Here is a 13,503-nt window from a genome sequence, read left to right as displayed (position 1 = left end):
TATTAAAAATACCAACTGTAGAAATAATTAAATGCGAAATTACACAAGATATACTAGTGGTATTTGAAGGTCACAAAGTGATTTGCATGTACTTAATTTACTTTGGCCACTCTATTGACATTGGATGTTTATTCTATCGGTACGGCTCTTGATCTAACATGAGCTTACTGATAACATACGTTTAAAACGTTCACGGAATCATGAAAACTTATGCTTAAAACTTGTTTTCAATCCGTATGTAACATGCACGTTATGGCTATTCTGTGCGACAGTTTGAACGTCTGTTATCAAATAGTGGTTTTGAGTTTTGATTTGAGCCTCAAAAAGTGAAAAGCTGCTTTACCACCAAACATTTATATTCACCGATAAAACAATATCTTCTCTCTTGAATCATACAACTGTTTATCACATGGTTGATTTTAATATTCAAGTAATTAAAAAAAATAGATAATGAAACCGAACATTGGTTTACTCTCCCATGTGTGACCAGTAAGCTGTTCATTATTTTAGATGAAACAAATACCTCATCGTTTGTATCTGAGATGTTTATAATATTTAAGCCAACTGCTTCAATTGAATCTCTGAAACGTTGATAACTGAATTAGAAAATATCAAAAATAGAAAAGTGTATCGGAAAAGTTAGAAGGTTTAGTAGACTTCTGGAGACAGGTATTTCAGACTCCTAACGGTATATTAGCTTCCATGAACATACTGGGATAGATGATTCCGATAGGTTTAAAGTATACAACTGGTTGTAACTGGTTGTTTACTAATACGCGTTATATGTTTAAATCATAGATGTAAGCACGTTTTGAGTGGGGAGTTTTAATGCAATTGTCTTTGAATGATCTACGCACAAAGACGGTGCACACTTACATAACGATGAACCCCATTCTCCCATTGAAGGTATTGACATCTTCAACCCGATCATAATCATGAAGGGGTTGTTCTACATCTCATATTCATGAGTTGTGATATTCTCGTTAACCAGAGTATTCGTTTTCTCGACACATCAGACAAGACACGTGTATTGAAAATTTGAAATTTACGACATTGTGTCTTAATACGGGGGCTGTGATGTGTCATTTATAACGAAATGGACCAGTGTAATTAATTACGTGAGTGTCATTGTCCTTCCAATGTTATAAACTGTTGACAAATTACTAGATGCCATGAGACTGACATTCGTGCGTGTCACTTTAGGCAATTATCGATATTATCTTGCTATACGCCGCTGAACAATTATAAAAGACCATTGTCATAACAGCTTAATATACATATATATATATTTATAGTAGATTTATCGACATTTGTTACCAGCACGGAGATAGCTTCTCCCATGTGTGTTTGCTGGTACAAGCGTTCTGACAATTTTCTATAACTTATGTTTATTTATTGTTGTTTTGACAATCTTAGTTATGCCTCACGAAAAACTGGGGTCCACGTTTAGCAAGACGAAATGAATTTGACATTGACAACTAATTATCGGCAAGGAAAACTAGAAAAAAAACACAATTGGAACTATTTCGGGATAATTGGATTCGCTTAAAATATGCTACTGTAATGGTTTGTTTTCACAAAAATATTTTATTTGTTCGTTTTAGATTTTTTTCTGATAATTTCTTGTATTGATATCAGAAATGAGGAAATTAAGAAAAATACTACCCTACAGTAGCACATTTTAAGCGAATCAAATTATCCCGAAATAGTTCCAATTGTGTTAAAATGATTAATTTGATGGATATTGGGGGGCTTGTCGTAGCGCGAATTACCAAGAAAACGACAATTTATTCACTAAAATAATAATATCAAGCAGTAACCAATGGACCAATCGGCGGTTTCTCGGCGTGAACCGACTACAAATCTTGCAGTCAGTGAGTGAATGAGAGAATAAATAAATAAATAAATAAATAAATAATCAAAAGGTTTTTGAAACACGTTCGTTTATTTACACGTTAAAAATACAGAAATGACAACAGAGTGAAGATATTCACAGATATATCCTTATTAAAAAGTAAGTTATTTGTTAAATTATTGATAAGTAGTTTTTCAAAATACATTTAATATCATTCATTCGAAAAATTTGAGAGTCAAAGTTTTAATATTGCAATTGCTAAGATCTAATATACGCACGGCGTTGTCTGAGTGAGGGTTGTTTATATTCAGTCGCCGGCTGCCAACTCAACCACCGAGAGCGCTATGTGTTCATGCTATCATATCAATGTGCACTGATTATGACTAAACAGGTGAGCTAGACGCAGACTATTAATGACCAAAAATGCGAATTAGCTGGAAACTACTCATTTTGGAGCAAAGTTGGTTAAGTATTTGGTGAATCAAAGTAAGAATATACGAGTAGAAGATAGTACGTCGATCACCAGCATAGTCAACTGCCGTATAATATCAATTTTGGTGAGAATTCAAAATGGCTGCCCTTCATATAGTAATAATCTGTAAATAGGTTGCATTTATTGTATTAGGGGTTGGTCATTTGAAATCATTGGGGTGGCTTAGATTTTTTTAACTAAAAATTACAAGCTAGAAACCGAGAGAAAAGGACCAGTCTGGGTAAGTGGCAGTCTCTTATATCTCGTCGTGTTCTTTTGGTTTTCACTCAAAGATTACCATTGTATTTTGTGTGAGTGCCTGTGACGTGCCGGTAATAAACTGTTACTAAAAACGGCTCCTTAAAAATGATGTGAATGCGCTGAAGCGCATTGTCCTTGAAATTGACATGTCGTTGGTTGTGTAGTCGTTCGTCTTTCAGAATAATAAAATCTCTCAAAAACGTTACATTTATTGAAGGACTATTACAAACAAATGCAATATGAAGTTTAGAGGATAACACTTCTTGGTAAGTATAACTTTCGTTGGCTACGAAATGTCACTCAATTAAATACATAACAAAAGCGTGTGTCACCTATAGGGAAGGTGTATTGGGGTGCCGTTTCACATTTAAAGCAGGGAGTCGTCAACTGCACATGCGTCATTGTTTACAAACAAGCGTCTACCCATGAGCCTTTGCGTTTTTAGCATGTGTTATTGTCATCGTCTGGGACTCAATTCCCGCGCGTGCGCACGTGACGACCCCTCCCCCGCTTTAAATTATCAAAATAAAAAAAATACATATCAGGAACGACAAAATGTACAAGGTCTGATAGGTCTATTCACGAATGAAACTACCACAATGTTGGGAAAATATAAAATGTAGTATGATTTGTGACGTTCACAATTCTAAAAAAAAAATAGAAAAATACAAGATCATATACTGGTATATTGATAAGATATTTTGCATAGAGAAACAGTACTTGGAAATAAGAGCATATGTGATGCAAATAGTTAAATCCGTAATCGCATGTCACATTGATATGTTTTGTGGTTCCTTCCTTTTCATCGTCTACTTTTCAGGAGAAACCTACAAAAACAAAGTAAGTGAAGTCTTTATTTTTGGAAGGAACATAAGACTTTTTTTTGCAAAAAAAATACTGCAATATTTTGCATATGTTTTTGTTTTTTTAATTATTCTATTATTTATTTTCACTCATGTTTGAAAAAATGGGGCAAATGCAGGTTTATTTTAATGGCTAGAATTTTCCATATTCGCGTGATCAGCAAGACCTGGTTAAATTTCCTCAAACACTTTCCCAGCCATAACCGCAATTTATAAATTATGGCGCTGAATATTGTTATGAATTGTGATATTAATTGCATACTGCTATTGTTCTAACAGTGCATCTAGGGAATCAACGTCAAACCTGTTTAGTACCAATACTTATTAACATGTTTTACATCAATATATGAATGCATTGGTGACGGTATTACCAAACCCCGATAAGTTGTTTAAAGGGCGGCGGTTGTCGCGCTACGCATGTGCGAAATTTGTGTTTATGAACATTGATTTTTTCCCATAATCCAATCTTATAGAAGAGAGCGCATTGTATAATGGGAAAATCAATGTTTATCAATACAAATATCGCACATGCGCGGCGCGACGACTACTGCCCTTTATAGCTATATATAAATTAAGGGCATACTTGATGATAAAAGCTGTTAAATCTCTCATAATGGCAACATAAACAAATTGCTCATGACCTTACAATCTCAAGTACATACTGCTCAGATGCCAAGCTTATTGCACTCAGTGAGTGTATATTGGTTATCTAAAACACGCATGCGTGTGGAGTACAGTGTTAGAACGTTTCTTCATCTCGTACCATGGTTGCACAATACTTACTTTATGTTTGAACTTATCACCCAAGAGTCCTAGAACAAGAAGTTTAAAGAAAACTGTTATTTCGAAATATTTACGCATGAACATTACATTAAAGATAATAGTGGTGTTGGTATAGGTTCGGTGCAACACGTGGTGTACGGTGCGTTCACTTCACATATGTACATTTATCTCAACTTATTTCAGATAATGGCCGTCGCGATCTCGTTGAGGCCCTGAGCCACGAGATCCGTTTTTGCCCCTCAGATGATGCTTCTCACATCCACTGTTCCCCTGATTCATGTAACCATCATGAAATTTGTAACAGTGGACGTGATGGCGGGAGAAAATGGAACGATATAAGAGTGTAAAAACAATTGTCTCGGGGCGTTCTCGTTCTCAATGAGATCTCGTTGGCCATTTGACTCTACAGTCTATTTCTATTCAATCCATATAACTTTGAATTCAATAATTGCGTTCATTAATCTCAACAATCGTCGCAGAGTGTCGTGTTCGATATTGGTTTCATGTGACGTACACACCCGTGTAAAATACACCACGAACGGTCGCGCATGTTTTGTGCGTGTACGCGTGCTCTGTCACCGTAACGCCATAAGTTACGGCATGCCGTAATTTTGCGGCATTTTATGGGATATTTTCATCCTACCATATTAGAAAATGCAAATTCCAAATATGGAATTATTACGCGCGTAAGCGTCCTCTAATAATAATTCAACACAAAGAAGTTCGCTGAATCTGTTCTAAACATTTTGTGTTTCGGCATTCCCATGGTGTATCCTTGGTAGGAAAAGATGTATAATAATAAGGTTATTACGACTCGGAGAGTACCTCAAAGTATGCACTCAGACAGTATGCCGCGCATCGATCTCCGCTACGCTTCGGTCGATACTCCAGCTGTACTGTCTTCGTGCATACTTTGAGGTATTCTCGCAATAACCTCATATTATGGGCAACGTTCTCACACCATTCGGGTGACAAATGTAAATAAATTACGTCACAGTGCCATTGTCTATAGACAGTGCAAAACACTCGAACGTAGTAAATGTGTACTTGCACATTTATGAAGTGTGAACATGCTACTATGTCTACCACAGTATATAAAGGTTTAATCAGTTCGAGTTGATAGTTACTTATTGGTACTGCACAGCCATTTTGGTTTGTTACAAGCTCTTTTATCTGTTGGGGAATGATATACTAACAATCAAACTGTCATACGTAAGTAGAGATAAAATTACAAACACAGTCGAATAATGATGCAAATGATGGTTGAATTAGTTAATTAGCTTGAATATCAAGGGATCACGTGAATAATACAAAGTAAGCCCTCTATTTTATCGATTATATTTCAATTGGAATTCGACGAATATGTTTCAGTAATAAATAGGAAATAAAATATTTACTCTCTCCTGTTCGACGACCACTATAGTACGACTTGATCCTGAAGAAAACAAATGGAGAAAGCCCACCGACAATGTTAAATACATGCAGAATTACACACTATTTGTTTACAATACACCTTTCCGATGAGTCGCTCTCAAGCGCCGAAGCAAATTCGTGACTACGCCCTCATACAATGGTGAATTCAGTGACTACTAGTATTCGAACTATACCGGATAAAATAATGTTACTCAGACAACAACGGATATAGTGACGTACTAAGGAATGACGGATATAGTGACGTACTGGGAAATGGCGGATTTAGTGACGTACTTGGAAATGGCGTATATAGTGACGTACTAAAAAATGGCGGATATAGTGACGACTAGGAAATGGCGGATATAGTCATTGTGTCAACACAGGTGGCGCTATTCAGTTTTGGTTTGCGGCGATCTGCGTGTCAATGCGGATATAGTGACCTACTAGGAAATGGATGATATACTGATGTACTTGGAAAATGACGAATGTACTAACATACGCGGACAATGACGAAGTAAGGCGTTTACTGTAGTCGTTAAAGGACGGTGACCGTCAAGCCGCAAAATGAGACTCACAGCAACAACTCTCGTGTAAAATATATAGTTTGTTTACATGAAAGTTGAACACGCGCTGCGCGATGACCGCCGCCCTTTAATAAATAAACATAGTCGTCACACAACTTGGTGCTCGTCATGTCCCCGGCCCACACGATGTATACAACGCGCGCTGCGTGACGCTTTAATCAGTATTAACACAACTCAGATCACATTTACTTACCAAGGGAGTGCACTGTTTTTAACAGGATTTTTCAGAGATATCGGTTCTTCTAATAGCGTGTCTGCAGATATAAAAAAAACAAGGTTTATTAATATGGAAATAATAAACACCACAAAAGCCTAACCTACGCCGTAGTTTTAGCAAACTAATTCTGGGAAAGAATTAAAACAAAATTTAAGCGTGATATAAATGTACTAGATATACACTGATTTCAGATTACCCAAAGGTGTGGTTTACGGTTAGTTAACGGTCGACCGACCGTTTTGCGATTGTATTTTCTAGATTCTTTGAACTCTAATATTTTAATACTGCTATTACAAGACTGGTAGAAGTTGATAAATTTGGCGCAAAAGTAAGGAATTTTTTGCCTACCAAGGATGAACGAAATTGGCCCAGCCAAAACAGAAGAGTTAAAAAACTGTTTCTGGTGAAAAGTTTCCTTAACTTTGAGGTCAAATTTCTCGATAATGAAAAAAAAAAAACAATTTGTAACTATTTGCCCACACTCCTAGATGTGTAGGAAGATATATATTTGGCGCGAAGCTATTAGAAATCATTTTTCGGCTGTTGCCATGGCGACGGTGGGCCAGAATTTTAAGGGAAATCACAGCGGAGCAGATAATCGGCGACTGTTTTCACACATAAATAATGCGAAAATAAATATAATGGCAAATGTTTCGTTTATGTGCTTTGTTTCCGGAAATTCTGAATTACCTTCTGAATCAAAGAGACCATCTTCGTTTCTACCATTCTCACCAAACCTGCAGGGAGTGCAGAAAAAATGAAAGTTGACGCGGCTATGAAAGTGTCATTATAGTAAATTAAAGTGGAGATGTTATCTGTAGTGGCGTAAGACCTTTCATCGTGGCGAGACCAGCATCCTGGAGAACAGAACATCACAGCAGGGTGAAAGACGAAGAGGGAAACCCACAAAACCCTCTTGAGCCATCTGACCAGAGAGAGAAACAGTATATTGCCGTGTGCAATTTTCTGCGTAATTTAATATCAACATAGAGGGTGATGTAATGTACTGTAATGTTAAAGCGCGGTGGTCTTCGTGCTGCACATGTGCGAAAATTGTGTTGATAAACATTGATTTTCCCACAATTCAATGCGCTCTTCAAATGGAATTTACAAGTATGAGGTTTGACCAAGACGCGACTTGCACTGAATACTACCGCTGACTCCTTCGATACCTTCCAGTCGCCTAAAATCGCGCAACGTTCAATGTCGACATCTTTGTTTATATGAGACCCGTATATCTCGCGCATGCGTGGCGCGACGACTACCGCTCTTTAATATTTAATGTGATAAATTAATTATGTCTAAACTACTGCCATAGCTGTGAGATTTAAACCATTTTCACAACCGACGCGAGAATTGACAGTGCCCGCTGAAATGTGACCCTCTTGTCACATAATGATATATATCATAATCCGCCTTAAAATGTTTCCCATAAAACGATTAAATATGTAAACTAATTAGTTAAATTGTCGAGTTCCTGCGTATTGTTTTGTTCGAAATGTATATGCAACAAACTAAACAAAGCCTGCACGCGTCAAGCTTAAATGGAGATGCTTTGTTGCGGGTCCGCATATGCTAACTAAATGCACATTGTTTTCTATTTTTCTGAATATTTTTGTAGTTTTTGATGAAAAGTGCTAGCCCGTTTGCTTTGGTATTTTACGTTTGAATATTTCTTGTAAATCTTAGTCAGATTTGCTCATTTTGTCATTTTTGGTAAAAAAAAAAACCGCTATATATTTTCGCCGGACTTGGAAAAGCATGCCACATTGCTTCGATATTTTATATGTGGACATCTCGAGTGGATCTTAGTCAGATTAGTTAATTTTGTGACGATATGTTCAATTATCGAATTTTATTGAATATTTAATGTTCAGTGTAAATTTTTGTTGCGAATTATAGTGTATATGTTTGGTAAAAATGTTGTTTCAGTTGTACATCGGAGCTATATCAGCTAACAGACTGTTTCTATATTTCACACAATAACACTGACTATACCAACACTTTTTACACTAGTTGACCAACACACACACACAAACAGTAAGTTTATTTTAATCTGGGGCGATCGATAGTTTATTCAGTTGTAGGAAATTCACATGAACATTTTTTATTGAAATAAATAAAGTATTTAGAAATATTCACCAAATATAGCTTTTGTGCTACATTCAAACTAAAAACGCCCCATTCATTGGCTATAAAAACCTGTTCGTATTACCCATGAGTCTGTGCGGGTTCTTTCAAACATTTGCTGATTTACTACCATGTACACACAAAATTAAATATACGGGAGATATGCATCCACTTAGACATTGTCAAAATTAATCGTCAATTGTAGTTTTATAAATGTTTTAAAAAAACAAAACATTCGTATCTATATAAAACGGAATGTTTGATTTGAAACTCGTATTAGCTTTATTAAAATAGTTACTATAAGACTGGTCATTTCTTTGCTTTTTCAAAATTGTGCAATATCATGTAAGGCTAAATCTAACTGTGACAGAAGGTCTGGACGTCAGGACTAGAGTAGTATAACTCTGACGTCAGGACTAAAGTAGTGTAACTGTGACTTCAGGACAACAGTAGTATAACTCTGACGTCATGATTACAGTAGTATAACTCTAAAGCCAGGCCTATGGTAGTCTAGTCATGTATGGCAGTTGCGATTCGAAATTCGAAACATCAAAATCAAATTCTGTCACATTTCAAAAAAATAACCTAGTCTTAAATTAACAAAACAATTATTGAGAAAAATATGTACTCACGCACTCTCCTCTATCGTCGATTTTATCAGATGCCGGAGCCATTCTGAAATTTAAAAACAACAAACATTTAATCAATCAATCAATCGAGTTATGCTCCAGCAAAATCTTTCAATAACGTATAACCCACACATGCATCCCCCGTGTTCAATTCATTATACACAACGTTACGTATTTGTCAAAGTATAGATAATACGGTAATTAATTACCAAGGGGACTTTGTCAACGGTCGTAAAAACTCATTCCCGAGTCAATCAATACGACACACAATGGCAACGAGTAATGGGTTGTCATATTTGATCAAAAACACAAGCAGTTACATCACTTGACATATCACAATGCGTTTAATACTAAATAATGTATGAAAAATAAGAGGTAATTACAAATAGTACACTTTTAATAGTAGTTTTCTGACATTTTGCAATATTATTGATTAGTTGAAACAATTGAGGTACTCGGGCAGTTTTTCGCATTATCAACTTGAGTTGAGTTGGGCGAGTTTTGACTAAAACTAACCACCACAGAAGGTCTGAACGTTAATGGGAATCACAAAGTAATAAATTATATCGAGATAATTTGCTCTTCGTTTTTCATTTGATACAATTCTTCACTCAAAATACAAATATAACAAGAATTTGTCGTGTTTTTTAAACTATCCGAATTGTTACTGGTTAGCCGCGTTTGTACGTAAACGGCCACAGTAGTCACACAGCGCTCCGCAGTCGTCACGCAGCGCGTCATGGTCGTCAAGCAGTGCGTCATGGTCGCCACGCAGCGCGCCATGGTCATTGCGCAGCGCGCCATGGTCGTCACGCAGCGCGCCACAGTCATCGCAATTCGTGCAAATAAATGCTGTATTTATTAGGCGTTTTATACATTGGACTTAGGTCGAACACAGTGCGTAAAATTACCTGAAGCAGAAACGTCAGTTTCACCAATGTTTATGTGAGCAGAAGAAACCATACATACAAACACGACGATATACACCAATGCTAAACTTGAACAATTTCTCGACATCATCACATTCAACAAGTAACTGTAACGTAAAACAATTAAATATATTAAAATGGGAAGCAATGACGCCTAAATCTGCGTCACATGTGTTATGTCACGTGTGTGATAACATTAATCGGTAAAACTAATACATAAGTCACCTTAGGCACAAAAATGCCACTGAGGTCTCAGTGAATGTGAAAAAGCCACGAGACTTGTATATTGGCCTTCAGAATAGGGTCCCATTCTCTTCTGACCCCGCGTCCACTGTCCCAACTATCATGGTTAAGTCTATGGTACAAATTACACAAACAAGGCTGTGGCCAATTCCAACCTTGAGCTATTAAGAACAGTTACCTCTCCAAACAGTTTAAGTCAAATGTGGTGTTTTTTCTCAATTTATTTAATCATGGCGTGTTTTTTTCAGCGGTAGTCGCCACATTTTACGGAACTTTCACTTGCGACAGAATTATATGGACGAGACTTTGGGACTTTACATAGCAATGCTTGGCCCATGTTATAAATATATAGCCTTGGCCATCTATGCGTTTCTTTATATAACAATGCCTGGCCTACACTACAAATATATAACCACGGTCATCTCTGCGTGTCTGGCCTGGCTTACGTTATAGATTTATAGTCTCAGTTATCTCTGTGCGTTTATTTATATAACAAAGCTTGACTTACGTTATAGATTTATAGCCTTGGTTATCTGTGCGTTTCTTTATATATCACTGATTGGCCTACGTTAAATAGATATATATATATATATATATATAGCCTTCGGTCATCTATGCGTGTCTTTTTATAAGAATGCTTGACTTACGTTATAGATTGATAGCCTCGGTTATCTTTGCGTTTATTTATCTAACAATTCCTGATCTACGGTATAGATTTATAGCGCAAGCCATCAACTTGAATGCGGTAACCGAGATTGGCCCATGTTGTATACCAAAGATTACCCTCCTCCTCACTGTATTTATATTTGGTGGCAGGTAGACGACATACTGCATGTTTGTATAGTGAAATTCACCAAATAAATATTCATGATCTAAACGCTATATATTCCAAAGACCAAATCACGAAGTCTCATGGGTAGACGCTTGTTTGTAAACAACGACACGCTATGGCCACCTGATGCATGCGCAGGTGACGACTCCCCCGCTTTAAAGCAAAACTGTCGTCATCAGTCCACGAGTGGGAATTGAGTCCCAAGCGACGATAACAACACACGCTAAAAACGCAAAGGCTCATGGGTAGACGCTTGTTTGTAAACAACGACACGCTGCTGTAGCCTGTCGCATGCGCAGGTGACGACTCCCCGGTTCAATATCAATTTCTATTAACTTGATTGCATTATCAGTCGCTCCAAATCCCATGAGATACCTCCTTATCGCAACATTTGACATTGTATTTACCTTGTATCACAAGACATCCCGCAAATGACGCATTTGTGCTTTGGGCAGAACCTTCACCTGCGTCGCTCACAACGTAGTTTATTCTATTTGTTTACGGTAGCAAAACATGTCAGTGTAGCGGTGAAAGGTCTTATCTAGCTAACCCAGGGTGTACAGCGTTGTAGACTTGGAATTATTTTTATTACAGTCAATCGTCGAATGTCCGCTAAATTCAGCCCCGTTCAAGGGCATTGCAACAATTGGAGATATTTACATTCGATCATCAGAGTATTAAGTAGCCGAGAATTGAATATAAGTATCGCCAACTCGTACAACGTCATAGACCCAGTGTCTGTATCGTAATTCCAAACTTTCGAAATAAAGATCGGCTACGAGGTTTTTTTCCCTGGAAATTGACTATACGTACGTATGTATATTGGTTTGGTGAAATTGACCACCGTATGCATATACGCGCAGTAAACAGACACAGTCACTCTCCCTTCAACAAGACTGACAGTATTGTGTCTTGCACTGAATAGTTATTGAATAATGTGTCAAGATAAAACATGATAAACCTCTCGATCTAAATGATCATATATCGGGATAATGACATACATCAATTCAAATGACATACCCCGGTTTTTGAACAGGCTCGTCTGAACACATCCACATATGACCCAAACATTTCCAGGGCAATTCATAAATATCTTAAATTTGCGAAAGTAAACAAGAATTCTCTTAAGAATGGACTCAGTACTCACCAGCAGTATCGTGCATTCACCTTACCAACCAAGCACAGAAAGTCCCCAGTGCAATTCGGTTAGCGCTTCCACAGTAGCGTCGTTGGAAGAAGGTTTTCAATATATATATATATATGTATTATATATGTATATAATTAATTAAATAATTAATTAGTCCCGCGACCTCTGTACAGCTGATGAAGGGAACATAAAACGTAATTGTAACAAAGAGTTATGAATCTCTGGAGACGACATAACATGAGATATATCCGTCTTTGGGGAGGTGATATTGTTTCCGAACGAATTCAAATAGTTTCGAGAACGACCGCACAATCCAGCCACCCCCACCATCCGAGATCAAATGGTCATGTTGAGTTAAAGGCGGTGGTCGTCGCGTCGTGTCCTGGTCGATATGGGACTCACAGCGACGTGCAAAACGCGTTTAAAATACATCGTTTATTTACAGGAAATTTGAAGACGCGCTGCGCTGCGCGACGACCGTCGACTAATGACTGTCGGACACATCGGCATATTGAGATCGATGTACTATTTGTTTATTGTGGGGGAAAATGTCAGTTGTGTCTACGACTTGTTATTTTGCGGGAAAGGTCACGGATTTTTCCGTTTTTAATTGTGAGCGATTTGTCTTCCCGGAAATCATTTATTGAGTATAGCTTATATATTTAAAGTGTGAGAGTCGTCACCCGCGCATGCGCGGGAATTCAAGTTGTGTCCCAAGCGACGATAACAACACACGCTAAAAACGCAAAGGCTCAAGAGGTAGACGCTTGTTTGTAAACAATGACACACTATGGCCATCTGACGCATGCGCAGGTGACGACTTCCTCGTTTCAATCATCAATATACATATACACTATTTATCTTGTTTACCCTTTCGACGTCGCCGACTAGCCGATGCGAAAAGGAATTTGAATTGTTGTCATTCATTTTGATTGCACTGTTGTTGGAAAAATTATGACTGAAGACGATGTTTTTTTCGTTAGTCAGTATAAGCATAGACCGTCCAGTCCATGGTATAAGAATACAAATTTTCGCCTAACGGAAACGGTCATACATGCGCATACAGTGACCGGAAGAGTTAATTGCATTCTGATCGGATGCGAACATTTGTATAATATACAATTTATTTTGTCGAAGTAATTAAT

The 13,503-nt window shown here is 37.3% G+C and overlaps 1 protein-coding gene across 1 annotated transcript; it reads right to left on the bottom strand.

Moving 5' to 3' along the window:
- Positions 1–3,158: 3,158 nt before the first annotated feature.
- Positions 3,159–12,387, bottom strand: LOC146734475 (uncharacterized). Its single transcript, XM_085507662.1, has 9 exons — positions 12,359–12,387; positions 10,119–10,243; positions 9,211–9,253; positions 7,139–7,185; positions 6,425–6,485; positions 5,632–5,669; positions 5,362–5,407; positions 4,235–4,263; positions 3,159–3,415 (listed from the first exon to the last, which is right to left on the bottom strand). Exons 2-8 carry the CDS (start codon positions 10,225–10,227, stop codon positions 4,251–4,253), a joined length of 357 nt encoding a protein of 118 aa, XP_085363788.1. The 5' UTR covers positions 10,228–10,243; positions 12,359–12,387; the 3' UTR covers positions 3,159–3,415; positions 4,235–4,250.
- Between the last annotated feature and the right edge of the window lie 1,116 nt (positions 12,388–13,503).

This window comes from Saccoglossus kowalevskii, chromosome 14, assembly GCF_978046115.1.
Source record: "Saccoglossus kowalevskii chromosome 14, keSacKowa6.1, whole genome shotgun sequence".
Taxonomy (NCBI): domain Eukaryota; kingdom Metazoa; phylum Hemichordata; class Enteropneusta; family Harrimaniidae; genus Saccoglossus; species Saccoglossus kowalevskii.
The sequence above is the reverse complement of the archived record's forward strand: the minus strand, read 5'-3'. Positions and strand labels throughout refer to the sequence as shown.